This window comes from Oryx dammah, unplaced genomic scaffold (assembly GCF_014754425.2).
Source record: "Oryx dammah isolate SB20612 unplaced genomic scaffold, SCBI_Odam_1.1 HiC_scaffold_8, whole genome shotgun sequence".
In the NCBI taxonomy this organism is placed as follows: Eukaryota; Metazoa; Chordata; class Mammalia; order Artiodactyla; family Bovidae; genus Oryx; species Oryx dammah.
In genome coordinates, this window is record NW_024070192.1 from 44,512,591 (window position 1) to 44,540,231 (window position 27,641).

Below are 27,641 nucleotides of genomic sequence, written 5' to 3' on the forward strand. Positions count from 1 at the left end.
TTTTTTTTTTTTTTTCTGACATGGGGTTTTCTGAATCATCTAGTACTGTAAGGATGCTTACTTATTCCATTTTATATCAAAATTTCTTTTCTCCTTGTAGCCTTAGTCCGATTCTTTTCATTTTCTATGATATCTCTAGGCCTGGTATCTTTCTAAGAGCAGGATATATAACTTTTTGTTTCATTTAGTAATGATTCCATCTCACCCAGGATGCATACATGGGATCGAGCTGATTTTTTTCCACTACAAAAATTTCATGGGAACGTACTGGTTGTTAGTTGCTTTGCTTCTGGAGGAAAAGATATTCTGAAATAATCTTATAACTTTAAAATATGTTTTTCTAGTTATAAATTTAACAACGACAATCACAGAAAATTTGACATTCATAATTTTTTAGGCAAGTTAAAAAGAAAGCCAAAAATAAGACATTAAATGCAAAACCATTAAAAAAATCATAAATGTCATGTTGGCTATTTTTTTTGGTCTCAAATATGAAGGAAAGGCAACTTGGAACAATTTTTCTTCACGTCAAAGAGACGCTAGAAGAAGTAACTGCTATCACCTTTTGAAGAGAGGCTGGAGGTTGGGCTCTGAATTCAACAAAACCACCTTCCCCTTTTTACAGAGAAGCCTGGTATCTGCACAGGGTCTGGCCAGGAATGTATGCCATGTTGAAACAACTGAGCAAAACGTAAGAATTTTGTTTTCTGGTGCAATTTCAGTGTTCTAAGCTCTAGAAAATACCATGCCTCTTGCCCCCTAAAAATTCAAGAAAATGGTTCCAATTAAATTTGAAAGAATGATCTCTTTCCTATCCAGCACTGTTTCTTTCCTTCTTTCTTTCTTTGATGTGGACCATTTTTAAAGTCTTCACATTTTCTATGTTTTTTTTTGAGACCTGCTTGCTAACATCTCAAGTTTGAGTATCCTCAGACTTGTCTCATTTGTCATTACAAAATTCATTTTCTTCCAGTGGACTCAACCATCTATTATTTTTATTTCAGCTGTGTATTAGATTTTTTTTTATTTCACCCCTGAGGAAAAATTAAAATAATGCTGGGAAGAATTGAAAACACATTGACAAGAACAACAATGTCCTACTGTATAGCAGAGGGAACTATATTCAATATCCTGGGATAAACTATAATAGAAAAGAATATAAAAAAGAAGGTACACATATGTGTAGCTGAATCACTTTACTGTACAGCAGAAACTAATACAGCACTGTAAATCAACTGTATGTCAACTAAAAAACACATCGAGAACAGTTGAATGGAGGAGGAAAAAAATGGAATTACAGCTGTCTGGCAATGTAGACACTAATACAGCAATTACAAATTTCAAATCACTGATGTCCTTAATTTTGATGCCCAGAGATGAGGCAAAAACTACAACCAACAACTGGCAGATTCTCAAACATTTTCTAAAAAGCTCCGTTACAAAATCAGCAAAGTTAAATTGGATAAAATACAGCCTCACAATATCAAGTTATAAAGAAACATCTCTAATACTTACAGAGGAGTTTAACACCCCAATATTTACAAAACAGAGATACTTGAATCTGCTCAAGACACTCTAGTAAGAGTTTAGAGGCAGGTTCAGTATCTTAGGAGGAATACTAAATGTCGGCAATAAAGTATCAAACATATGTTTTTACCAAGATCCAACAACATCTGCTATATTATTTATTAGTAGATACCAGTGCATCAAAACTGTTGATTTGTGTAGGGCTTGAATGCATTTCCTCAGTGATCAATGCAAAGAAATAGAGGAAAACAACAGAATGGGAAAGACTAGAGATCTCTTCAAGAAAATTAGAGATACCAAGGGAATATTTCATGCAAAGATGGGCTTGATAAAGGACAGAAATGGTATGGACCTAACAGAAGCAGAAGATATTAAGAAGAGGTGGCAAGAATACACAGAAGAACTGTACAAAAAAGATCTTCATGACCCAGATAATCACAATGGTATGATCACTCACCTAGAGCCAGACATCCTGGAATGTGAAGTCAAGTGAGCCTTAGAAAGCATCACTACGAACAAAGCTAGTAGAGGTGATGGCATTCCAGTCGAGCTATTTCAAATCCTGAAAGATGATGCTGTGAAAGTGCTGCACTCAATATGCCAGCAAATTTGGAAAACTCAACAGTGGCCACAGGACCGGAAAAGGTCAGTTTTCATTTCAATCCCAAAGAAAGGCAATGCCAAAGAATGCTCAAACTACTGCACAATTGCACTCATCTCACACACTAGTAAAGTAATGCTCAAAATTCTCCAAGCCAGGTTTTAGCAATAGGTGAACCGTGAACTTCCAGATGTTCAAGCTGGTTTTAGAAAAGGCAGAGGAACCAGAGATCAAATTGCCAACGTCCGCTGGGTCATGGAAAAAGCAAGAGAGTTCCAGAAAAACATCTATTTCTGCTTTATTGACTAAGCCAAAGCCTTTGACTGTGTGGATCACCATAGACTGTGGAAAATTCTTCAAGAGATGGGAATACCAGACCACCTGACCTGCCTCTTGAGAAACCTATATGCAGGTCAGGAAGCAGCAGTTAGAACTGGACATGGAACAACAGACTGGTTCCAAATAGGAAAAGGAGTACATCAAGGCTGTATACTGTTACCCTGCTTATTTAACTTATATGCAGAATACATCATGAGAAACGCTGGGCTGGAAGAAGCACAAGCTGGAATTAAGATTGCCGGGAGAAATATCAATAACCTCAGATATGCAGATGATACCACCCTTATGGCAGAAAGTGAAGAGGAACTAAAAAGCCTCTTGATGAAAGTGAAAGAGGAGAGTGAAAAGGTTGGCATAAAAAGCTCAACATTCAGAAAACGAAGATCATGGCATCTGATCCCATCACTTCATGACAAATCGATGGGGAAACAGTGGAAACAGTGTCAGACTTTATTTTTGGGGGCTCCAAAATCACTGTAGATGGTGACTGCAGCCATGAAATTAAAAGACGCTTACTCCTTGGAAGAAAAGTTATGACCAACCTAGGTAGCATATTCAAAAGCAGAGACATTACTTTGCCAACAAAGGTCCGTCTAGTCAAGGCTATGGCTTTTCCAGTGGTCATGTATGGATGTGAGAGTTGGACTGTGAAGAAGGCTGAGCACCGAAGAATTGATGCTTCTGAAGTGTGGTGTTGGAAAAGACTCTTGAGAGTCCCTTGGACTGCAAGGAGATCCACCCAGTCCATTCTAAAGGAGATCAGCCCTGGGATTTCTTTGGAAGGAATGATGTTAAAGTTGAAACTCCAGTACTTTGGCCACCTTATGGGAAGAGTTGAGTCATTGGAAAAGACTCTGATGCTGGGAGGGATTGGGGGCAGGAGGAGAAGGGGACGACAGAGGATGAGATGGCTGGATGGCATCACCGACTCAATGGACGTAAGTTTGAGTGAACTCTGGGAACTGGTGATGGACAGGGAGGCCTGGCGTGCTGCGATTCATGGGGTCGCAAAGAGTCGACACGACTGAGCGACTGAACTGAACTGAGTCCATTACATTAGGACTCTCTTGGATACAGGCTTTCCTGATGGTTCAGTTAGTAAAGAATCAGCCTGCAATGCAGGAGACCCAGGTTTGATCCTTGGGGGGGGAAGATCCTCTGGAGAAGGAAATGGCAACCCACTCCTGTATTCTTGCCTGGAGAATCCCATGGACAGAGGAGCCTGGTGAGCTATATAGTCTATGGGATCGCAAAGAGTCAGACATAACTAAGTGACTAAACCGCACCTCTTGGATACAAGGACAGAAACCCAATTCCTACAGCTTAAGTGAGGGGGAACTTGTTATGAACCAGGATCTCACTGAGGAAAAGAAAATTGTCAAATGGTGAATTCACCAAAGGGTAATATGCTGAACAATAAATCTGCATATCTCATAGACCTGTTTTTTGTTCATCCAGTTTTTATTGGATGGATTTGCTGCATGCTTATGGTTCTTGGGCTGCCTGGCTCTTTCTCACCTATAAGTCTGTCCCTTTTGCCCACTCCCCCCGCCCCCCGCCAAGCCCCAGATTGGCACCCAAATGCATGGGTGCACACACACTCCTCTCTTCCTCTGTTTCAGCTACTTCCAGTCCAACAGCAGGGCCAGTAACAAAAGGATTCCTCCTTAAACTGTCATGAAAACTGATCAATTACACTTCCTGGAAATTCTCAAAAGCTACTAATCGCCATCTCATCTAGCTGAAGCATTGTCAACTTTTGATAAAGGGTCAAAAGGAACATATTTTCGGTAAACTGGTAAGTTGGTAATGAGATAAATTAGTCAGTTGGGCAAACTTGATGGAAGAATACTAAATGTCAAATGGAAAATAACTGAAGGAAAATTTGAAGATTTAGTATAAGCTAAATTTCCCATAAAGAAATGCTAAAATCTGTGGATTCTGACAGCTGCTTTGTATTTTAAGATCTGCTATGGAAAGTGGGTGGTGCCAGTTTCTAGGAAAAGCTTGAGTCTGGATGACCTGAAATGCAGGTGCCTCTCCATGACAGTCAGACCCTGGTATCTGATACTGCTATTTGGGAAGGGCTGTATGGGGTTTTGAGGCCCTTAAGAGCACAATGATTATATAAAACATGCTTGTTAGTTCTTTGAAGGATCTAACAAAAGGACACCCTTCCCTAATAGTTCTAAGTAAATGCCAAACAACACATGTGCAAATAGAGTGAAGTCCATTTTTCAGCTAAATACAAGCCAATCTGAAACCCTTAGTTTCTTTAACTTCAACATGCCTTAAAATGCTATGACAAGGAATTAATTAAAGAAGGATATTCCTTGAAACCAAGTTTTGGTAACTGTGCAAATTTTTGCAAATTCAGTGAACTGGCCACTTGGCAAATTGACTTTTGGTGAATTGAATTAAAAAAAAAAATCTACTCTTAAAAAACTGGAAAAAAAAATCCCACATAATAAAATATTTACCTGCCTAACAATTTCCAAATGCATCTACAGTACAGACCTATCAACCACATGTGTGATGGTGAACTGACTTTTGACAAATCAGCCTTCTTCAAATCATACACGATCTAGTGTCAAACAAGGTCATATGGTGTGATGGTCACAGGGAGGCTGGTGGTGCATTTCAGCCGACATGGGCTCCGGATCCATCGGATTCTCCTTTACCACTGTCTCTGCTTCTCTGTGGGTCAGCCATGCTGTGGTAGCTGACAGCTTTCTTCACCTTTGGAAATGTGGCTGCCCCAGTCTCTGGGTGTCTGGAGAGGCAGTGACCTGTGCGTCTTCTTTGGACTGAGACCCAGTGATCTCGAGGAAGGGAGAAGTGGTGCAGTGTGGGCCACGTGCCACCCCGGCACTATTCATCTCTGCCAGGGAGTCAGGGATGCGAGCATGTGGTGCCCTCGGTGGGAACCATGGAGATGAAACAGGGGACAGGGAGCTCCAGAAGAAGGGGCTGCTGGACAGACCAAACAGCGCCTCCTCCCTCTATTTAGTGTTCCTGCCATCCACCCCTGGAGAAGCTTCTCTCCCTGAAAAACACTGTAGAATGCTGCGAAGCTCCTGAAAACCTCTTACTTCCTTGCTGTTCCTGGGGGCAAAAATCTAGGTCCTTCTCATCTTCAGTTCAGTTCAGTCGCTCAGTCGTGTCTGACTCTTTGCGACCCCGTGAATTGCAGCACGCCAGGCCTCCCTGTCATCACCAACTCCCGGGGTTCGCTCAGACTCACGTCCATTGAGTTGGTGATGCCATCCAGCCATCTCATCCTCGGTTGTCCCTTTCTCCTCCTGCCCCCAATCCCTCCCAGCATCAGAGTCTTTTCCAATGAGTCAACTCTTCGCATGAGGTGGCCAAAGTACCGGAGTTTCAGCTTCAGCATCATTCCTTCCAAAGAAATCCCAGGGCTGATCTCCTTTAGAATGGACTGGTTGGATCTCCTTGCAGTCCAAGGGACTCTCAAGAGTCTTCTCCAACACCACACTTCAAAAGCACCAATTCTTCAGCGCTCAGCTTTCTTCACAGTCCAATTCTCACATCCATACATGACCACTGGAAAAACCATAGCCTTGACTAGACAGATCTTTGTTGGCAAAGTAATGTCTCTGCTTTTGAATATACTATCTAGGTTGGTCATAACTTTTCTTCCAAGGAGTAAGCGTCTTTTAATTTCATGGCTGCAATCACCATCTGCAGTGATTTTAGAGCCCAAAAAATGAAGTCTGACACTGTTTCCACTGTTTCCCCATCTATTTCCCATGAAGTGATGGGACCGGATGCCATGATCTTCGTTTTCTGAATGTTGAGCTTTAAGCCAACTTTTTCACTCTCCTCTTTCAATTTCATCAAGAGGCTTTTTAGTTCCTCTTCACTTTCTGCCATAAGGGTGGTGTCATCTGCATATCTGAGGTTATTGATATTTCTCCCGGCAATCTTTTTTTTTTTAAATTAATTAATTAATTAATTTTTTATTTTACTTTACAATTCTGTATTGGTTTTGCCATTCCAGCTTGTGCTTCTTCCAGTCCAGCGTTTCTCATGATGTACTCTGCATATAAGTTAGGGATTATCTTTTTTTGGCTAATAACTATATATTTTGGGTAACCAAATTAACAGCAGGGAAGTTACAAACACTAAGGAATTTTGCCATCACTCTTACTCCTTTGAGGACGTTTAATTTCTAGTTTTATTACTGAGAGTCGCACTTATCTTTCTACCCTCTACTGTACTACTTCTTTCTCCATTTAATTCATTCTTTTTGGCATACGGGGGCCGCAGATGTATATCAACTAGTGTCTCCAATTTTCCATTTCCCTTTTAAGTGGACAGTTGTTTTGCCCTCCTGAGCATGTTTAACATGGCCGATGATGTCATTTAACATTTAACATGGAAATGTCATTTAATAGGGGAGATAACATGTTATTAGGCTTTGACTCACTGGTGTTGTATATACATATATATATTTTTAAATTCATGTATTTATTGTTGGCTGCTCTGGGTCTTTGTTGCTCAGGTTGGACTTTCTCTAGTTGCAGCGAGTGGGGGCCACCCTTTGTTGTGGGTGCAGGCTTCTCACGGTGGTGGCTTCTCTTGTTGCAGAACATAGGTTCTAGGGCACTTGGGCTTCGGCAGTTTGGCACATGGGTTTAGTTGCCCCTCAGCCTGCAGAACCTTCCCAGACCAGGGACTGAACCTGTGTCCCCTTCCCTGACAGGGAGATTCTTTACCACTGGACCACCAAGAAAGTCGCAGCATTATATAATTTAATATTTACGTTCCCCCTATAACCTATATGATAAAGTTCAAATTCATTAGCTTGGGGTCCTGCTTCAGCTACTTCTTTCCACTAAGCTTCTGCATATTCTGTTCACTTCTCTAGGGAAAATCTTGCCCCATCCCAACTGAGAAAACTCCAGCCAGCCTTGGAGACCCAGTTGGGTGATCAATTCATCCCCTGCGCTTCCATGGCCTGGCCCTGTCACAGCTCATCTCAGGCAATGGAGTGTACACACCATCCCATCTTCCCCATGAGATCAAGAGCCATCTGAGGAAAAGGATCACACGGTCCATCTTTGTATCCTTTCCACCCCCCACAGCCAGACCTGCAGTGAACGCATGGAGAATGTAGGCTGAATGATGGTATGAAAATATAACAGTGTTTGTTTCAGATGAAATACTTGGTTAAGTAGTTATGCTTCCTATATAGTTGATAAGACTTGAAATAAACACATGAAGAAAGCTTTAAAAAAAAAAAAAGCCCCTTCATTTAAATTTTCTATCTGACAATTTAGGAAAAAGTCCCAACAGCACAAACCAGGGTGTGAATTCACAAAAACTTCACAGGAAAATCTCCACATGAATACATATTGCAACGTTTAGGGCTGGGCAAGTGCGCAGTTGCTTAGTCCTGTCAGACTCTTCGTGACCCTATAGACGGACTGTAGTCTGCCAGTCTCCTCTGTCCATGGGATTTTTCTGGCAAGAATACTGGAGTGGGTTGCCATTTCCTCCTCCAGGGAATCTTTTCAAAACCCAGGGATTGAACCGGTGTCTCCTACATTGGAGGCGGATTCTTTACTGCCGGCCGCTGGGGAAGCTTACGGGCCTTCAAAGAAGTAATACGATTACCCTAAATGTACCATATCTCCCTGCAGTGATGCTGAAAAGATGATCAGTTTTCCAGTACTTTTGGATTTTTTATTTCAACATGAAAGGCAAAGATGGCTATGTCATAAAGCAAATAAGTATCTTTGATCTGCACAAAAGTCTTCAGTAAATCTCCATCATAAGAGCAGATAAAGTTGAGGATGACTGCGCACCTCTGTATGTGCTCAGAGAGGGCTTTTGTCTGAGGGCAGCTGCTTCTCAAGACAGATAGCACAGTGCAGGGAGAAAGAAATGGGAAGTCGGTAGATGGTTCACCATCCTCAGCAGCTGATACACCTTCATGCTGTTTGATTTTGGTCCTGCTGTAGTCACACTGAAAAGCTTTTAAGACTTTGCTCTGTGTTCTTTTTTTGACATACCCCTTATTTATTTATTTATTTATTTATTTATTTACTTTACAATTCTGTATTGGTTGTGTACAGATGGGCATGACTGTATAGAAATGGGTTAAGTTCATTCCATGGAGGCCTGTTACTTGCAGGTGGGATATCCCATCTGGAAATGGGCAGGCAGGTCCTAACAGCAAGCTTTGTAGGGCCACTAAAGACCATTGCTTAGAGTGACGGGTGGCTCTTTCTGGGGCAAGCAGAGGTGGCAGACAGAATGCTGGTTCTGCCAATTCTCATCTCATTTCTCATCTCCACCCTCCTTTGCTCCTTTCTCTGAACCTCAGCCCATTCCTCACCCTACCTCTCTTCACTGGGATACGAGGGGATGCTACTGTTGCACCTGATTTGATAATAATCATTTTAAAAGCACAAAGGTTTAGTGGTTTGCTTTTTTTTTTTTTAATGCTACCTTTGTCACAATGACCATATGAAAATATCACAAGTTCATCCTGGCCATTTTCTAAGTCAGTTCATAAAACCAATGGGAATTGCTTGGGTAGCCCACTAAGGGTGTAGATTCCTAGAAATTAGGGTTTACTGATAGAAGGGGTCCAGGGATTTGCCTTTTGAATAAAGACTTCCAGGGGTTTCCAGTGCAGATGCCACCCACACTTTAAGGAACCCTGATAAAGACTGTTTTTTTTTTTTTTTCATGGCAAATGCTATTTCTTTGTAAGGAAATACCATAAAATGTTTAACCATGTCTATTTTGATGGACTTCTATGGTTTCTATCCAAATGAGTAACAATGCTGCATTGTTTGTTTCTTCTGCCCAGTGTCACTTTCTGCTTCTTTTGCGAAATGTTGGCCTGATATACTTCACATCCAAACATTCCCACCCAGCTCTATCTTGCCCTGTCCCCAAAGAGGTTCTTCCCCTGGTCTTACTGAAGACTTTCATATTCTGAGAAGACCCACTTCTCTGGTCAAAGTGACTGCCCCTGGGATAGGCATCTCACCCACATGGTGACAATCTTGTTATGCTGACACAGGAAGATTTTCTTCTAATATGTTTTAAACTAACACATTTTACTGAATATACGATGCCTTCCCTGTAAGATGCATCCTTTGTGTATCACTAAGATGTTGCCCATTATCACTGTAAGAATCGACCAATGTTAAGTCGCATCCCAATTTCAGAGATGCTAAAATTTAAAAAAATGTATTCTTAAAATCAATAAAACAAGTCTTACTTTTGCTCAGCGTGTTTCTCTTTTCCAAGTACACCTATTATTTGAATGTAAGCCTTTTGTTCTGTCTTCCATATCTGTCAACTTCTTTGTTACTCTGCCCTTCCTCTGTATACCAAGAGACCGTCTTAAACTCTTCTTTCATATCAATTCTGTTTTCTGCAATACCAATTGTGTCACTGCTGCATTTTCATTTTAAATTTTTCGATATCTTTTATTTCATTCTGCTGCATTTTCATTTCAAATTTTTTGATATCTTTTATTTCATTCAAATAATTGGACATTTTTGTTTCTCAGCTTGCCCCTCTTCATCTCAGTCTGTCATGCAATCTTTGGTCTGTTTATGCAGAATCCTTGCTTTCTTAAATTTTATTCAGGCTATAGTTTCTATAATGTGAATTTTCTGTTATAATACTTTTCGGAAATACACTTTTCTTTTTCTTTTAAGGCTGTCGTCTATATCTATCTCATTGCTACTGACTTTCTCTAAAGGTCTCATAAATAAGGAGACAGTTCTGGTGCTCTCACACAAAAAGGGCATATGGATTTTTTGCAGTCTTTCTTATGGTCCACCTGTTTGAAGTTAGAATTCATTTTTCAGCTTTAAAAAAATATTTATTTGTTTTTGGCTGCTGTGGGTCTTTGTTGCTCTGGGTGGGCTTCCTCTAGTCGTGACAAGTGGGGGCTGCTCTATAGTTGCAGTGTGGAGCTCCTCACTGCGGTGGCCCCCCTTCTTGCAGAGCCTGGGCTTGAGGGTGCTCAGGGCACTTGGGCTCAGTAGCTGTGGCACACAGGCTTAGTTGCTCTTCAGCACGTGGAATCTTCCCGAGCCAGGAATCGTACCCATGTCCCCTTACAATCGCAGGTGATTCTTAACCGCTGGACCACCAGAGAAGTCCCATTTCTCAGTTTTTCAGCTGGAGAGCCAGCTTATAGACACAACCACTAGATGTGGACATCTTTTACTTATTATGAAGCTGCTGATCTGAGCGGAAATCCCTATATCTTGCTTCCTTGTCAGCTTACTGACAAGGAGAGTTTGAAATTATTTCTAGTTATTTTTTTTTAATAAGTAAATTACTACTTATATATATATTTTAAAGTAAATGTAAAGGTGCAACTCCCAGCATACAACATACCCATGGCTCTTTCAGCCCATAGGTCTTTTAGTTGCTAATTTACTATCTTGAAATACCTACTCACTTCTGTAACCAGATGTACTGCATTGCTTACAGTGGTCATCCTGCAACTGGTAGAAGACGAGAGGTGTTCATAAGGGGAAGGAAAATGTCAGGGCTCTTCCTTTCCTTCCTACAGAAGGAGGACTAAGTTACCATCCTCTAGTGGACAAGATACACAGAGTGGTGGGAAAGGACTAGAAGTATTCTTTGGCCCAAGGGGGATAGCAGTCAGTCTCTGTCTTCACCAATTATCTCCTGGGAGTCTTCTGAGTGCCAGGAATGTTCTGAACATTAGGGAAACTGCAGTGAACAATACAGTCCCTGCTGACTTGGGGCTTGTATTCTAGTTGGAATATATACAATAAATAAGCAACTAAAGACAGAGCGTCAGATGGACGTGAAAGCCATGGGGGAAACTTAGCAGGGTAGGAGTCAGCGGGTACTGTGGTGGGTGAACTGCTCTTCTCTACAGGATGGCAGAGAAGGCCTGATAGGTGACACGTGAACAGGTGTGAAGGATGGCCCTCTGAGCAGGCATCTGGCTGAGCAATGTTTCTGGTTTCCAGTACTAGTAAGGACAGTGGCATCTCTATGTTTTCATGTACCTGTATCTCTATTGGAAAGCAAAGGTGGGTGAATGGTGGTCACTCACTTTTCCATCACCATGAATCAGAGAACTTTGATAATTACCATTTTCTTCTTCTTTTTTTTTTTTTTGCTCCATCATGTGGTACAGCATGTGGGATTCTAGTTCTCTGACCAGAGATGGAACCCACCCCCTCTGTATTGGAAGCGCAGAGTCTTAACGACTGAGCCACCAGGGAAGTCCCAATAATTATCATTTTAAATGGCCCCAATACTGTGTTCAGGAGATGGACCATAATTTAATTAACAAATCTTCTATTTAGCTGACTCTTGAACAACACAGGTTTGAACTTCCCAGGTCTACTTATGTATATGGATTTTTTTTTTTCCAGGAAATACTATTTGTTGTTGTTCAATCGCTAAGTTGTGTCTGAGTGTTTGAGACCCCATGGACTATAGCATGCCAGGCTCCTCTGTCCTCCACTATTTCCCAGAGTTTGGTCAAATTCATGTCCATTGAGTTGGTGGTGCTATCTAACCATCTCATCCTCTGCCAGCCCCTTCTCCTCTTGCCTTCAGTCTTTCCCAGCACCGGGGTTGTTTCCAATGAGGAACACACAATTCCCCAGCTGGTTGAATTAACGGATACAGAACTGTGGATGCTGAGGGTGGACTACAGGACTTGAGCATCTGTGGATTTTCCACCAGAGGGTCTTTGAGCCAATGCGCCCTGGATTCTGAGGGACGACTATAGTTGTCTATCTACATTATTTTCAACCGTCTTTCTTTTATCAGCTCCGCTGATGGCTCAGATGGTGAAGAATCTGTCTGCAAAGAAGGAGACCTGGGTTTGATCCCTGGGTCAGGAAGATGCCCTGGAGAAGGGAACGGCAACCCACTCCAGTATTCTTGCCTGGAGAATCCCATGGACAGAGGAGCCTGGTGGGCTACAGTACATGGGATCTTTCTCTTACTTACATATTTTAGTAGGAATATAAACTACTCTGATTAGTAGCCAGGCATTCAAAGAAAGCAGTTTGGGAATACAGATTAATAGCTAGGAACATGCGTATCCGGGCTCAGGGGTGGAGGAACGTGGGGAATGAGGAGGAGCAGGAAGGCGTGAGCAGGACAGACAGGGCCAGGAGCAGAGGGCTTTGTGAGCTGGCCTCGCCCCTCCCCTTCACCTCTGCTCAGGAGGCCTCGTCTCCCCCTGCTCCCATCATAGCCAATGGCCTGCTTATTAGTCTCATTCTACCCATAGTTCAAGTGTGGGTTAAAAAGAACATAAGCAAGGGACTTCCCTGATAGTCAAATGGCTAAGACTCTGTGCTCCCAAAGCAGGGGGCCCAGGTTCAATCCTTGGCAGGGGAACTCGATCCCACATCCTGCAACTAAGAGTTCTTGTGCCACAACTAAAGAACCCCCATGCAGATATTAAAGAGACTGCTTATGAAAAGCAAGAAACAGATGGCGCTGACTCCTGGCTTGCATCCACAGAAATAGAATGGGGAAAATAGAAGTTTCTGTGCCTAAGATTGGGGTTATACTGAGGTTTCCAGCATCCAGACAGGCAAATGCCTGGGCAGCTGCTTAGGGCAGATGGGTCTTTTGACAGCTTAATATTGCAGAGTTTCTGGTGACTCTGTAGTTAGGGCAGCCAACGTGAGGCCATCTGTTTACTAGTGGGCAGAAAAGCTCCCTACCAGCAGGTAGTCACTGCTGAGCGTGAGATACAAACCAAAAGTCAAGTCAGCCACTTTCATCACCTCTGCAAAGCAAACTGGCCTGGGAAACCACTGGGACAAACACCACAGACAAAGAAACCTCACCTCAGCGTCATGTGACCTACACAATGGGACCCCACAAAACAGTAGTTTTCTAGGAGGTTTTATTTGCATTTATTTCAACATATTCAATGCCATGAGAGAAACCATTTGCTTAGAAAGCTCTTTTGTTCTTTTCTACTTTTCTAAACAGGAAAGGAAAATAACCATGAATTTAGGGCCTTCTGTAATATACCTGAAAAGTAGCATGTTTTATTATTTAAATGAAAAAAACTTAGATAAGTAATACATGTATTTGTTGCAAAAGGTTTATAATGAAAAATAAATAAATCTCCCTCCCATACCTCTTTCTCCTGGTACCCCATCTCCCCTCTCCAGAGACAAACAGAATTACTCATTTCCTGAATGTTTTTCTGGATATGGCTTATAATATACATAATCATTGGAGTAAGCAATGGCAACCCATTCCAGTATTCTTGCCTGCAGAATCCCATGGACAGAGGAGCCTGGCAGGCTACAGTCCATGGGGTCGCAAAAGAGTCAGACACGATTGAAGCGACTCAGCACATACATAACTGTGTGTGTGTGTAACACAATTTTTTAATTGGCTGTATTTAAAATGAACAAAACCTATTATTAATAAAAAGCTCTGGGAAGTACTGCAGTAAAGAAACCTACTTAACTTCATCAGGGAATTCTAAACATATTTGACTTCAGGCCCCGTTCTTTTCTTCTTTGGTGTAATTTCTGTCTGTGGAATGTAGCCAGGACTTGCTGGTATGGCTGGATCAGGTGTTTCTGAAGGGTGTCTGTGCTGAATGGTTTCTGAGCCATGCTGGTTGTTAAATATTGTAAATGTCACACCTCAGAATATACTTCATTAAAAGACTGTCTTCAAATGTTTTAGAAAATGTGAAATGTGTGGGTGAGTTCTTGCAGAGGCAGAAATAATGGGTCCAGGTTAAGGAAAGACTGAAGGAGGTGAGAGTAAGGCTAATTTATATTTAGCTGGATTCAGTTTCAGATTAGTATGGGGGAAAATGTCAGGAAAGGGCTGGCTTCAATTTGTGAGAGAAGATGGTCATGAGAAATTCGTTAGGTAGAGGAGAAAGCCATAAGCTTCATCATATTTGTCTTTCTTTTTAATCATGAAATATTTCATACATCAATGTATTTTTCATCTAGAAGTTTGATTTGAATCTCTTTTTAAAAAATATTTTCCATGTCTTTAGCTAAATTTTGAACACCTGAAATTTAGTTATAATAACTGCTTTCATGTCTGTGTCTGCTAATTGTTACACCTTTGTCAGTTGCGGGTTGGTTTCCACTGGATAATGGTTTCCCCCTTGTACTGGATTACACTGTCCTGCCTATTTGTCTGCCTAGTAATTTTTGATTAGATGTCAGACACTGTGAATTCTGCCTTGCTGGAGGTGGATACTTGTGCATTGCTATAAACATTCATGAGCTCTGATCTAGGACATAGTTAAACTACTTGGCAGCAGTTGGATCCCTTTGGGTCTTGCTTTTAAGACTTATTTGGAACGTGAGGGGGATCCTACACAGATCTCTCGCATTCCCTCTCTGTGCTCTTCTTTCCTCTTTGGCAATCTGTCCTGAAAACTTCAGGTGCCTCGATCTTCCCAGGCTCTTGTCTCTATCTCCTGAACTCAGGGAGTCCCTGTCCTAACCCCTTGTTCTGATACGTGGCTCGCATTTTGTGCATGGACTTTAAGTCCTAATCCTCTCTCTTTAAAAGTTTTAAAGACAGTGACTCCTGTTCAGATTCAGTCTATCAATGGTATGTTTTGTCATTTTGGGCCTTTTCCTCCCAACTTTTAACTAGAGAACTTCTTAGAATGTACTTTAAGGAAATTCTCTTAAAGATAAAGTACTGGTCTGGAGTTAAATTCTTATTACCCCTGGATTTACAAAATTAACCCAGGGACAAGAAAGATTACATGCCACATCATTATGCTTATAAAATACAATATGATTTTCAAAGTTACAACAATGCTTTGATACTTGACAATAAAGAAAAACAGCTAGGAAAAAAAAATCAAATTAACCTTTTCTCAAGAAGCCAATAGCAAGTTGACTATAGTTCTAAATCAAAATTTCCAAGCATGAATTTTCTAGGGGCAGACAGAAGGATTCCCCCCCCCCCCCATTTGTACTTTAGTTCTTAATTCATAGAATTAGGAACACAGGATAAGGACATCAAAAAAAAGAAAAAAGAAGACAAAAAAGAGATTATACATCTCTCTCTCTCTCTCTCTCTCTCTCTCTCTATATATATATATATATATATATAAACCCAGTCAAAAAATGGGCAGAAGATCTAAAAAAGCATTTCTACAAAGAAGACATACAGATGGCCAAAATGCACATAAGATGCTCAGTATTGCTAATTATAAAAGAAATACAGATCAAAACTACAGTGAGGTACCACCTCACACGGATCAGAATGGCCATCATTAAAAAGTGAAGTGAAGTCGCTCAGTCGTGTCCGACTCTTTGCGACCCCGTGGACTGTAGCCCACCAAGCTCCTCTGTCCATGGGATTCTCCAGGCAAGAGTACTGGAGTGGGGTGCCATTTCCTTCTCCGATCATTAAAAAGTGCACCAATAATAAATGGTAGAGAGGGTGTGGAGAAAATGGAACCCTCCTACACTGCTAGTGGGAATGTAAATTGGTACAGCTGCTATGGAGAACAGAATGGAAGGTCCTTAAAATACTAAACACAGAGCCACCACATGATCTTGCAAACCCTCTCCTGGGTATATATCTGGAGAAAACAACAATTCGAAAAGATACATACGCTGCAATGTTAACAGAAGCACTATTTACAACAGCCAAGATGTGGAAGCAACCTAAGTGTCCATCAACAGGTGAATGGATAAAGATGTGCTACAATACCCAATGGAATACTACTCAGCCATGAAAAGAATGAAATAACTCTATTTGCCGCAACATGGACAGACCTAAAGATCAACATACTAAGTGAAGCAAGTCAGATAAAGACAAATACCAATATGCTATCACTTATACGTGGAATCTAAAATATGATACAAATGAACTTATTTACAAAACAGATTCACAGACACAGGAAACAAACTTACATTACCAAAGAGGAAAGCAGGTAAAGAAGGGACAAATTTGAAGTTTGGGATTAACTGATATACATGTTGTTTATAAAAGAGACAACCAACAAGGACCTACTGTATAGTACAGGGAACTATACTCAGTATTTTGTAATAACTTATAAAGGAAAAGAATCTTAAAAAAATAGATCTATATGCATGTATAACTGAATCTCTTTGTTGTAAATCTATACAGGAAACACTGTAAATCAATATACTTCAATAAAAAATACACAAGGAATAATTAAAAAATCCCAGTAGCTTGACAACCTTCCCTTCCCTCCATTTATACATTTTAAGGACATTTAAAATTCTTACATATATTAAAGACAGAAAGGTGTCTCAGACCATATGCTAGGACAAGGAAGTCATTGATGGATTCCAGAACTAGATTCACATATTTCCACCACATGTAGAGGCATTTAACAGGAGTTAGAAATTAAGAAACAAGGCCTCAGATTGAGCAAAAATATTTAAATGTCCCAAGCAAAAACTATTTAGTAGTACAGGCATCCCAGTGAAAGGTAACAAATTAAAATCCCTTTTGACTATCCATCTTTCGCTACAACTACATATGAAGAGGAAATGGACCTGCTTATTTGAGTTATAGACTTCACTGTAGAGATGACTTCTCCATGACTTTCTCTTACATTTGAAACCCTTCAGTAGTTCTCTTAGCTTCATTTGGCAGATAGGAGGAAATTTTTCAAAGGCCTAAATATTTATTGTTATCTTTTGGTAATTCCTCAGTCAGATTTCTTTTTTTTCCACCAGGTGACCACTCAAAATCATTTCACTTATACCATTTGAAAGCATTTAATTATATAATATATTGAAAGATCTGTTTTGGTCTAGAATACAAGGCTTAAAAGCATAAAATAAATGACCTCTGCAGCTCACTTCTAAAATTATTCTCCATGCATTTATTAGCAAAAAGGAACACCAAGGAATTACACGTGTGAACATCAGACACTAAATATGCCTTTGTTTAGAGAAAAAACTCCCCCTCTAAAACAACTCCAATAAATAACCAGACAAAAAGCCTCTACTTAGAGTTATCCACTCACTGAACACCATCATCATCAGGATCTGTTCTCTGTTTTTCCTTCTCACATCACTGTTCACTACATAGACATAGACAATCACACTAGGCATCATCGAGGTTTACGATGAAGTTCTCTGACAATACCGCATTCCCTCCTGACTCCATGTTTTTGCAGAGGTAATTGCTTCTTAGAATTCCTTTAGTCTTTGTGGACCCACATGTCATCCTACACCTGCCTTCTAATTTGTTTATATTCATAGCAGATACTTGAACTAATTATACTCGGGATAAATGAGAAGCCGTGATACTAAGAATGTAAAGTAAGTTTTCTGTCTTTTGGATTTAATTACGTTTGGATTGGCAGTGAAGAAATCGCCAATGGGGAAATCTCTCACTGTTGGTTCAGCTGGAGGCTGGAAAAGCAGAGGATCATTCCTAATCTTGACACTAAGCCGGGATGCTAATTTCGCCTTCTGCGAAACACATGATTTAAGTTGTCCTTAAGAAGGAAAATAACTCAATATGTTAAAATTGGCATGAAAGAAGTTCAGTGAGAATTATGATGAAAGATTTCATCTATTTTAAACTTGCCTTCGTTAAGCAAAAACCAAACTTTACCTCTTGAAATGATTCACCAGGACGCCAACCAGTTCTCCAATTCGACTCTCATGGGTGGGCTGTTTGCTGAAGAGGCAGACAATTAGGTCTTTGTTGTCTTTTGTATGGAACACTACAAGTTGGTCCTTTCCATTGGAGACGCTTAGACCGGTCAACTGCAAAGAAATAAAGCATAGAAAACTGTTAGGATAGCTCTCAAAATAATGCATTTAAACAGTTTGTAATGGTTTTAACTCAGTAATGCTGGTGACATTAATCTTTATCAAGTTTTATGAAACAAGCAGATGGAAGGAATAATAAAGATAAGAACAAAAATTAATGAAATTAAAAGTAGAAAAACAATAGTGTAAAATCAATGAAACAAAGAGTTGCTTCCTTCAAGAGATAGGTGAAATTGCTAAATCTCTAATTTGAAAGAATGAAATAGAGAAGACCTAATGACCTATATCCTAATGACCTATATCAGGAATGGAAGAGGGGCCATTAATACAGACCACATAGACATTAAAAGGATAAAAAGGAATATCTACAACAACCTTATGCATAAAATTCAACAGCTTAGACAGAACCAAACCATTCCTTGCAAGCCACAAACTACCAAAACTCACCCAAGAAGAAATAGATAACCTGAAGCTTACTTCACCTATTACAGAAGTTAAATTTGTAGTTAAAAACCTTTCAAAAAAGAAAACTTCAGGCTCAGATGCTTGCATTGGTAAATCCTACCAAATATTTAAAGAAGAAATAACATCCATTCTCCATGTCTCTTCTAGAAAATGGAAGAAAAGGAACACTTTATAACTCTTTTTATGAGCATTGTCCTGAAACCAAAAATTGACAAGAGCAATATAAGAAAACTAAAAACCCATATCCAATATCTTTCATGAACATGGATTTATTAGACTGGCCAACAAAATATCAGCAAATCAAATCCCAAACTACATAAGAACAATGTCACATCATGACCAAGCGGAGTTAATCTAAGAAATGCATAGCTGATTTTGTATTAAAAATATCAATCAATATAATCCATCATAGCAACAGAATAAAAAATAAAGCCACATGATTATATCAACTGACGCAGAAAAAGCATTTGACAAAATTCAACATCCATTCATGAAATAAATCTCTCAGCAAAAAGGATTAGAAGAGAATTCAACCTGAAAAATGACATCTACCAAAATGCCACAGTGAACATCATACTAAGTGGTGCAAGACTGAATGCTTTTCCCAAAGATCAGGAGCAGTGTAAGGATTTCTGCTCTTACTGCTGCTGGGCACTTTCATACTGGCAGCCCTAGCCAGTGCATCAAGGCAGGTTTAAATAAATTAAAAGGCATACAAATTAAAACAGAAGAAACAAATGACTTTATTTTCAGATGACATGATCATCTATGTAGAAAGTCCCAAGGAATTTACAAAATAGGTCTTAGAACTAATATGTGGGTTTGGCAAGATCACAAATACAAGGGCAACAGACGAAAATACTTCTATATACCAGCAATGAAAAACTGGAAACAGAAATTTAAAACCAAAACCATCCACAACCCCCAAACCAAAAATACTTGGACATAAATCTAACAAAATGTGTGTAGGATCTGTAAGCTGAGGACTATGAAAGGTTGATGAAAGAAATCAAACAAAAATGCTGGTTACAGGAATAAAAGAAAATCTAAATACATGGAGAGAAACAATGTGTTTGTAGGTTGAAAAACTCAATATGGTTGAATACTGTCAATTTTCCTCAAATCAGTCTATAGATTTAATGCAATTCCGACCAAAATTCCAGCAGAATTTTTGGTAGATATCAACAAGCTGATTCTAAAGTATATATGGAAAGGCAAAGAAACTAGAATAGCAAAAGCAATTTGAAAAAAAAAAAAAAGTTGGAGGACTCATAGTAGCTGATTTTCTTACTATAAAGTAACAGTAATCTAAAAAGGTAATCGTCAAGAAGACTGTCAAAGGAATAAAAACATAGATCAGTGGGAACAGAATGGAGTATTAGATATAGTCCCACATAAATACAACTGATTGACTTTTCACAAAAATGCAAAGGCAATTCGGAGAAAGGCTCGTTTGAGCATTTGGGTAACTCAGCATTTCTTGCGATTTGAACACCCACATGCCCAAAGAAATAAACATTGACCTAAATCTCACACTTTATGAAAAAGTAATTCAAAATGGGTCATAGCTCTAAATGTAAAATGTAAAACCATAAAACTTTTAGAAGAAAACATAGGAGAAAAATCTCTGTGACCTTGGACTGGGCGAAGGTTTCTTAGGAATGACACCAAAAGCACAACCCAACAAAGAAAAAAACTGCGTAAAATTTAGAACTCTTCTCTAAGAAAGGCACTGATGGGAGCATGAAAGGACAGCATACAGACTGGGGAAAGAATATTTGCAGAGACAGATCTGATAAAGGACCTATGTCCAGAATAAAGAACTCTTAAAAATCAACAATAAGAGAGCAAACAAATCAACTTAAAATGAGCAAAAGATCTGTAGTTACTTCACCAAAGAAGACCTATGGGTGACAAATAAGTCCATACAAAGATGGTCAACATTACTAGCCATTAGGGAAATGGGAATTAAACTACAACAAGGTATCACCACAAGCCTATCAGAACGGGCAAAGTCAAAACAAAGAGGAAGGTGAAAAGCAAAAGTGACAAGACTAAATGCTGGTGAGGCTGTAGAACAATCAGAGGAACTCTCACACATTGTTGGGAGGAATGTAAAACAGTACAGTCATTGGGAAAACAGACTGGCACAGAATTACCACGTGATCTAGAAATCTCAGTTCCAGGCATGTATCCCAGAGAAATAAAAACTTATGTTCGGACTTCCTTGGTGGCGCAGTGGATAAGAATCTCCCTGATAGCTCAGTTGGTAAAGTATCCGCCTGCGATGCAGGAGACCCCAGTTCGATTCCTGGGTCAGGAAGATCTGCTGGAGAAGGGATAGGCTACTCACTCCAGCATTCTTGGGCTTCCCTTGTGGCTCAGCTGGTAAAGAATCCACCTGCAATGCAGGAGACCTTGGTTTGATTCCTGAATTGGGAAGAACCCCTGGAGAAGGGAAAGGCCACCCACTCCAGTATTCTGGCCTGCAGAATACCATGGAGTGTATAGTCCATAGGGTCACAAAGAGTCGGACACGACTGAGTGACTTTCACTTTCACCAATACAAGGGACAGGGGTTCGATCCTTGGTCCAGGAAGATCCCACATGCCATGGAGCAGCAAAGCCTGTGCGCCACAACCCCTGAGCTCATGAGCCACAACTACTGAGCCCATGTGCCTAAAGCCCATGCTCTACAACAAGAGAAGCCGCTGCAATGAGAAGCCCACGTACTGCAGGGGAGAGTAAGCCCTGCTCACGGCAACTAGAGAAAGCCTGCACAGAAAGTAATGAAGACCTAGCACAGCCAAAAAAAAAAAAAGCACAATTTATGTTCACACAAAACCTTACACATGAATGTCTGCACGTGTGCATGCTCAGTCACTTCAGTCGTGTCCGGCTCTGTGCAACGCTATGGACTACAGCCTGCCAGGCTCCTCTGGGCATGGGATTTTCCAGGCAAGAATACTGGAGTGGGTTGCCATGCTCTCCTCCAGGGGATCTTCCCAACCCAGGGATGGAACCCGCGCTGCCTGCATCTCCTGTACTGCCAGAATATTCTTTACCCACTGAGTCTCCTGGTCTCAGTCATGAGTGTTTAAAGCAGTTGTATTCATAAGTGCCTCCCAACTGGAAACAACCAGAATATCCATCAACAGGTGAATAAACAAACTGTGATACATCTATATGATAGAATGCTATTCAGTGATAAAATGGAATGAGTTAACAATACAAACATTGGATATGCAACACCAAGGCTTGCTTTCAAAGGCATTATGATGAGAGAAAGCATCCAGTCTCAAAGGTGGCATTACTGTATGACTCCATTTATAAGATATTCTGGAATAGAGCTGTCAGGGTTTGGAGTCAGGTGAAGTCTGACATAAGTTTTGGGGGGTAATGAGATGACTGTGCATCTTCACTGTGGTGCTGGTGCCAGAAATCTAGGCATGTATGAAGACCCACAGACCTGTATACCATCACCACTACCAAATTATATTTACTATATGCAAATTTAGAAGAGATAGCTCCTTGGTTGTTTTGATCACTAGATCTACTTTGGTCAATAGAGCAGGTGCCTGAGTGATCTCTCACTCTGTGGTTTGTTCTCTGACTGCAGAAAATACCAAAGTGCCACCTCCTGGCCACCACAGGTGCCGTCAGTCGGTCTGGCAATCAGCATTGACAGGATATCCACTGAGGGCAATGCAGAGTGCCAGGCAGCCTAGGGGTGGGGATGGCAGTGCCACAGATGAAGGTGGCATACTTTTCTCTTCTACGGGGATTCATGACCCAGCTGGATGAGTGGAAGAGACAAATACCCAACAACTGAAGAGCTTTTAACAGTTCATACATTTGGAAGACCATTTAGCCTCATGCCCATATTTTACAGATAAGAAAATTGAGGCTCAAAGAAGTGAGCTGATTTGCAGACCTTGAAACTGCAACACAAGCTTGCGGACTGACCCACATCCATGTGCTTTCTATCACAGTAGACTTTTCCAATATCATGCACAAATGAACATAAGCTGTAAAAATAAGTATCCCTAAATGTCATGGAAATAAATTTTCAGAGAAGGATGAGTTTTTAGGTTGATTTTAAAGAATGCCGGGGTCAGTACTCAAATGAGAGAAGGGAAAATATTCAAGGAATTGGAAATCATTTCACAAACTTACACAGATCATGGGCTTTTAAAAAAATATTTATTTTTAATTGATTGATGATTGGTTTACAATACTGGTTTGATTTCTGTCATACATCAACATGAATTAACCATAGGTGTACCTAGGTCTCCTCCCTCTTGGATCATGGGTTTTTTTAAGGCCTATGTAAGAGAATATATAAATCTTTCTCTCACTTAGATGTATAACATCCAGATGATTTTTTGTTTGGTGTACATTTTTTAAAATAAAATAATTTTATTTTGTTAATTTACTGGCTGCACTACATGGCATGTGGGATCTTAGTTTTTCGACCAGGGGCTGAACTCGCCCTCTGTCCTGTATGGAAGCGTAGAGGTTTAACCACTGGACCACAGGGAAGTCCCTACACTGGCTTTTTAAAAAGTTCTTTAAAACATATTTTATTGAAGTATAGTTGATTTACAGTGTAGTGTTAGTTTCTGCTGAACAGCAAAGTGACTCAATTATACATGGGCTTCCCTTGTGGCTCAGCTGGTAATGAATCCGCCTGCAATATGGGAGACCTGGGTTCAATCCCTGGGTTGGGAAGATCCCCTGGAGAAGGGAAAGGCTACCCACTTCAGTGTTTTGGCTTGGAGAATTCCATGGACTGTATAGTCCATGGGGTTGCAAAGAGTTGGACACGACTAAATGACTTTCACTTTCTTTCTTATACATATATATATATGTGCATATATATTTTTTTCATTTCTTTTCCATTAAGGTTTATCACAGGATATTGAATAAAGTTCCCTGTGCTATACAGGAGGAGCCTGTTGTTTACCCATGCTATATATATTACTTTGCTAATCCCAAACTCCCAATTCTTCCCTTTCCTACCCTCAGATGATTTTTATATGACTAAATTAAAAATATCATTTTCATTAAAAAAACATGCTGTGTCTACAGTGCTTCACTCTCCTTTGATTATTTTATATGCAAAATGCAAACTTGAATTGGTGGAGCACTTCACAGGAGAGCTTGATTAAAGCCTAATAAAATGAGAATTCTAATAGCACTAACTTTGCCGGCACATCCCAGCAGCATTAACTGCAGGGGTTTGGGGAAAGGGACGGATGCAGCTGTGAATGCTGAAACCATCCAGGGAGAGGATCCCTTCTGGATGCTGCTGGGCCAGAGCAGAGGCGTCTCTGATGGTTTTCTGAGCCACCTTCCCAGCTCAGGGGGTGGGCTTCCCTTCCTGCCCTTCCCTATTCCTCCCTGTCTGGGTGACTTCACCTGGCATAGGAATTCCTCATGTGTGCCCAGGGCTTGTGGCAGTGCCAGAGTCCCAGCAGAAAATAGGGCAAACGGCACCTACTTTCCTCTGCTGCACAAATAGTGAAAGATTAAGGCCCTGTTGTCATCAAGGCAAGACAAACAGCATCCAGGATGTCTCTTTTGTTCTGGGAGACAGGATGGTAGGTGGGGGAAATCAGCGGATAAAGGATGAGCTGGGTGTCATCTCCATTTAGCCATATGAGCTTGAGAAAATCATTTCATTTGGAGGGCAACTCTTTCCTTTTCTGCAAAATAAGGATTCTACTAGATACTCTGTTTGCCTCATAAGTTTGTAGTAAGGACCAAATAGGAGCAATTCGGGCATGCAAAAGAGGATAAATAAACAAAACCCCTCTGCCTTCGAGGGTCTCTCCACTCTAAGAGACGATATGCCAGCCAAATCTGAAAAACTCCAGAAGTACCACGCCAAGGGAAGGTATTGTATGCAATGACATCAGTTAGAGAAGGAATCTTACCTTAGAGATCTCTGGGCACCCAAAACATACAATTAGGTCCTCTAAACAAAAGTGAAACTCCTTATCAAGGCTTCCCCCTACTAGCTGCCTCCTATTTCTCATAATCTAGGAGATCTCTATGCTGTGATCAATCTAAACCTTCCTCCTCTTTGGTTTTAAAGGTTTGAGCAGGGCAGATACAATCTCTGATGGTCATCTAACTCAATTCTCCCAGACTCTCTTCTGTATGGCTAATCAAACAGTGAACAGAACCAGATAAGCAAAAAGAATGTAACTTTCCAATCAGTAGTAAAAAAAAAGAATCAATAAAACCTGAACAACAACAACTAGGTAAGAAGAAGGAAATAGCAGGGAAGTATTAAAATGGAAAGTGCTTGAATAACAAATTTAAAAAGCCAAAATACTGTCATTTTCTAAAAGAAATGGGATATAACTCCTTTACTGGAAGAAGATGGCTCACAGATTAGGTCAAAGACAAAATTTAACTACATATATAATGGAGTATAGATGTTTAGATGCATCTAAAACAAAAAGGCACAGGAAGATAAAGGATAGACAAAGACGTGCCAGGAAGAAAGTGAGGATGGGAACAGGAAAAATAGGCAAAGCAAAATCCAAGGCAAAACCCACAGAACTTGTTTCTTTTATATTGACAAAAATGTAACAAAAAATGAAAACCATCATCTTCATGCAACAGAATAACATGTACTGAAATGAAGCAAAAACTGTTCTCATACAAAAGAAATGGACCAGATCGTGATGTCAGTGGGTGACCCAGCATTGGTAGTTCAAGTAGTCAAAAAGCAAATGAGTGAGGAGACTGAATAACCAACAGACTGGAGTTTGTACTTATATGCAAATCTTATACACGTTTATTGTGGTCCCCAGAGCATTTAGACAGGGAGGCCTGGCATGCTGCAGTCCATGGGGTCGCAAAGAGTCAGACATGACTGAGCGACTGAACTGAACTGATTATGTATTGGGCCAAAAGTGACTACTCTTCCCAGTTACAAAAAGTAGGATATGCACTGGCCCTAATCGCAGTGAGGTAAAACTAGAAAATTATATAAAGGTTAACAGTAAAACAACCTTATCGTTGAGAATTTTTTTTTTAAAGTATCTCTTTAGACTGGATTAAAGAGATGATAATTGCAGTTACAGACAATAAAGAAGTTAACAAAAAAAAAAAGAGAATTTTACATTAGTATTCACGGATGCAGTCAAAGGTACATTCAAAAGAAAACACATTGCATTAAATACTTTTGTTATTAAACAAGAAAAAGGAAATAAATTAAATAGCAAGTGGCACAGATGACGGTACAGGCAAACCAAGCCCCAGGTAATTCCCATGCTATGGAAAATCCTTTACAACAGAAATGGACAGACAGCCTCCCGACTCATTTTACTTAATCTTGGTAGCAAAACTTACGAAGATCTCTTTCACAGACACACACCCCAGAGACCAATCTCATAAGGACAGATGCAAATGTCTGAAAGAATTAACAAACTGATTTCAGCAGGATAATACACCATGACCAAAAGGGCGTATAGCCCACAAGTGTAAGGATGGTTCACTAATAAAAAATGCATCCACGTTGCTCAGCTTATTCGTAGGTCACATTTATGTGTTATCTGAGTGCTTTTCCCACTAGAATTATCTCTTTGCCTGACAGCTTTCTCTTTAGGCAAGTATGAAGTTTTGTCCTTCTACTGTTTTTATTTTACAATACTCCTTGATAGATAAAAGAGTATTTCTCCTTACAGTATGCTGGTAAATACTCGAATGTACCTAAAAATTAAAAAAAAAAACAACCTTTTGTTTTGTATTGGGATATAGCCAGTTAACAAACAACAGTGTGACAGTTTCAGGTGAACAGCGAAGGGACTCAGCCATACATATAGATGTGTCTATTCTCTGCTAAACTCGCCTCATCCAGGCTGCCACACAACATTAAGCAGAGTTCCCTGTACTATACAGTAGGTCCTTGTTGGTTATCCATTTTAAAAATAGCACTGTGTACATGTTGCTCCCAGACTCCCTAACTATCCCTTCCCCATCCTTCCCCATCCCTACAACCATAAGTTCAGTTCTCTAAGTCTGTAAATCTCTTTTTGTGCTGTAAGTTCATTTGTATCATTTCTTTTTTAGATTCCACATATAAGCAATGTCATTGGCTATTTCTGCTTCTCTGCCTGACTTACTGTACTTATTCTCACATCATCACTACAATATTAGTTTTAAAAAATACTTATCTATTTGGCTGCATTGGGTCTTAGTTGCAGCATGCGGGACCTTACTTCCCCAGCCAGGGATTGAACCTTTGTTTCTGCATTGGAAGATGGATTCTTAACTACTGGACCACCAGGGAAGTCCCACTACAATATTAGTTTTAAGTTTTTTTCTAACCAACGGTAATCTTCGGCAGCATAGCATTGTGGATAAAGGAGAGAATATACTTCCTCCCTGTACTCAGCTGGTAAAGAATCTCCTGCAATGCAGGAGACCCCGGTTCAATTACTGGGTTGGGAAGATCAGACGGAGAAGGGATAGGCTACCCGCTCCAGTATTCTTGGGCTTCCCTGGTGGCTCAGATAGTAAAGAATCCGCCTGCAATGCAGGAGACCTGAGTTCTATCCCTGGGTTGGGAAGATCTCCTGGAGAAGGAATGGCAACCCACTCCAGTATTCTGGCCTGGAGAATCCATGGACTGGATAGCCCATGGGGTCGCAGAGTTGGACATGACTGAGCGACTTTCACTTTCACTTGTAGAAAAGTATTATCAGGCTAAAATCAAGCATAATGACCAATCCTAGAGACCTTGGCTGGATCTTTAAATAAAATTTTCAAATGACAGAGGCTATGTTAATAGATACCATTTTTTTTTTACTACTTTTATAAACAACAGGTAAGAAAAGAATTAACTAGAAATTAAAACATATGACTCTATTCACACCAAAACACTCCATACATCTTGACCCATCAGTCAAATA

General features: G+C 40.3%; 1 protein-coding gene and 1 non-coding gene across 2 annotated transcripts in view; one reads left to right on the top strand and one right to left on the bottom strand.

Annotated features, from left to right (window-relative positions):
* MYO1D (myosin ID) overlaps positions 1 to 27,641 on the bottom strand; it is a 361,445-nt gene that overhangs the window by 91,109 nt on the left and 242,695 nt on the right. Inside the window, exon 21 of the mRNA XM_040244025.1 lies at positions 18,086 to 18,240. Coding sequence (XP_040099959.1) covers positions 18,086 to 18,240 — 155 coding nt within the window. The remainder of the gene's footprint in view (positions 1 to 18,085; positions 18,241 to 27,641) is intronic.
* Positions 20,963 to 21,035, top strand: TRNAR-GCG. Its single transcript has one exon. It is a non-coding gene; the product is annotated as a tRNA-Arg (tRNA).